Source organism: Gekko japonicus, unplaced genomic scaffold (assembly GCF_001447785.1).
Source record: "Gekko japonicus isolate JY-2015 unplaced genomic scaffold, Gekko_japonicus_V1.1 scaffold5562, whole genome shotgun sequence".
Lineage (NCBI taxonomy): Eukaryota > Metazoa > Chordata > Lepidosauria > Squamata > Gekkonidae > Gekko > Gekko japonicus.
The window spans coordinates 40010-41185 of record NW_015176149.1 but is presented as its reverse complement, the minus strand read 5'-3'; the positions used below and the strand labels follow the sequence as shown (position 1 = coordinate 41185).

The 1176-nt window shown below is 52.8% G+C and overlaps 1 protein-coding gene across 1 annotated transcript in view; it reads right to left on the bottom strand.

Annotated features, from left to right (window-relative positions):
- Positions 1–25: 25 nt before the first annotated feature.
- USP2 (ubiquitin specific peptidase 2) overlaps positions 26–1176 on the bottom strand; it is a gene marked incomplete at its 5' end in the record, with an annotated part of 31663 nt that continues 30512 nt past the window's right edge. The window contains one exon of the mRNA XM_015426793.1: positions 26–541. Coding sequence (XP_015282279.1) covers positions 454–541 — 88 coding nt within the window. The remainder of the gene's footprint in view (positions 542–1176) is intronic.

Sequence of the window (1176 nt, the reverse complement as noted above, 5' to 3'; positions counted from 1 at the left end):
ACAAACAAAAAGAGAGAAGAGTTAAAAAGGAGAGCGCACGCGCAAAAGAAGAAAGCGACAGAGAATGAGAGAGAGAAAGAAAAAACAATGCAAAGCGCCTCCCCCCCCCCCAGCAGTAGGAGATTTTGGGACTGTGGTTCCGTCCCCGGCGTCTGCGAGGCCACACTGCTGGACGGAGCGACTCTTCGGCCTCAGCCCCCTAAGCAGGAGGAGAAAGGCCTTCCCGTAAAAAGTCGGCATCATAAGTCAACGCTTTATTAGGACTCTCTCCCTCTTTTTTTTTCCCCGGTTTTTGTTTTTTGTGGGTTTTTTTAAGAAAAAAAGAAAGAAGGAAAAAAAAAACCCAGCTTAGAAAAATCCCTCGAGAATCACCATGGTCCTGGGTGTCTCCTTTAAAGAGCTGGTGCCCGGCTCCCTTCCCTCCTCCGGGACGGGGTGGAGGGCGTGCAGAAGCTACATGCGCGAAGACGGGCTGGCCAACTCGTAGAAAAGTAGGTAGGCATCGCTGCTCCGGACGTGGCTGGACGAGAGCGGCGTGACACTGCCGGGAGAAGGAAAAAGGAAGAGGGAAGGGGGTTAGGGGTCCGTTCTGGCAGTGACAGGAAGGCTGCTGCCCCCAGGTTGAGAAAATCCTGGAGATTTGGGGAGAGGGGAGTCTGGGGAGGGCAGAGTTTGGGAAAGGGAGGGATGCACGACATCTGGCCAGGGCCTCCTTGCTTCTGTATCCTAGACATCTATTTCAGGACTGTCTACTCTGTGTGCAGTGGCTCTCCAGGATCCTTAAGCCGGAGATGCTAGGGATGAAATCGCGAGACCTTCTGCATAACAAACAGGTGCTCTACCCATGGGCTATAGAAGAAGAAGGAGAAGAGATTGGATTTTCACCCCGCCCTTCACAAGAACATAAGAGATGCCAATGCTGGATCAGGCCAAAGGCCCCTCCAGTCCAACACTCTGTATCACACAGTGGCCAGAAATACCAGGTGCCATCAGGAGGTCCAGCAGTGGGGCCAGGACATTAGAAGCCCTCCCTCTGTTGACCCCCCCAAGCACCAAGATGACAGAGCATCACTTGCCCCAGAGTCCCTATCTATACCTTGTGGGTAATATCCACTGATGGACCTCTGCTCCATATGCTTATCTAATTCCCCTTTGAAGCCGTCCATGCTTGTAGCC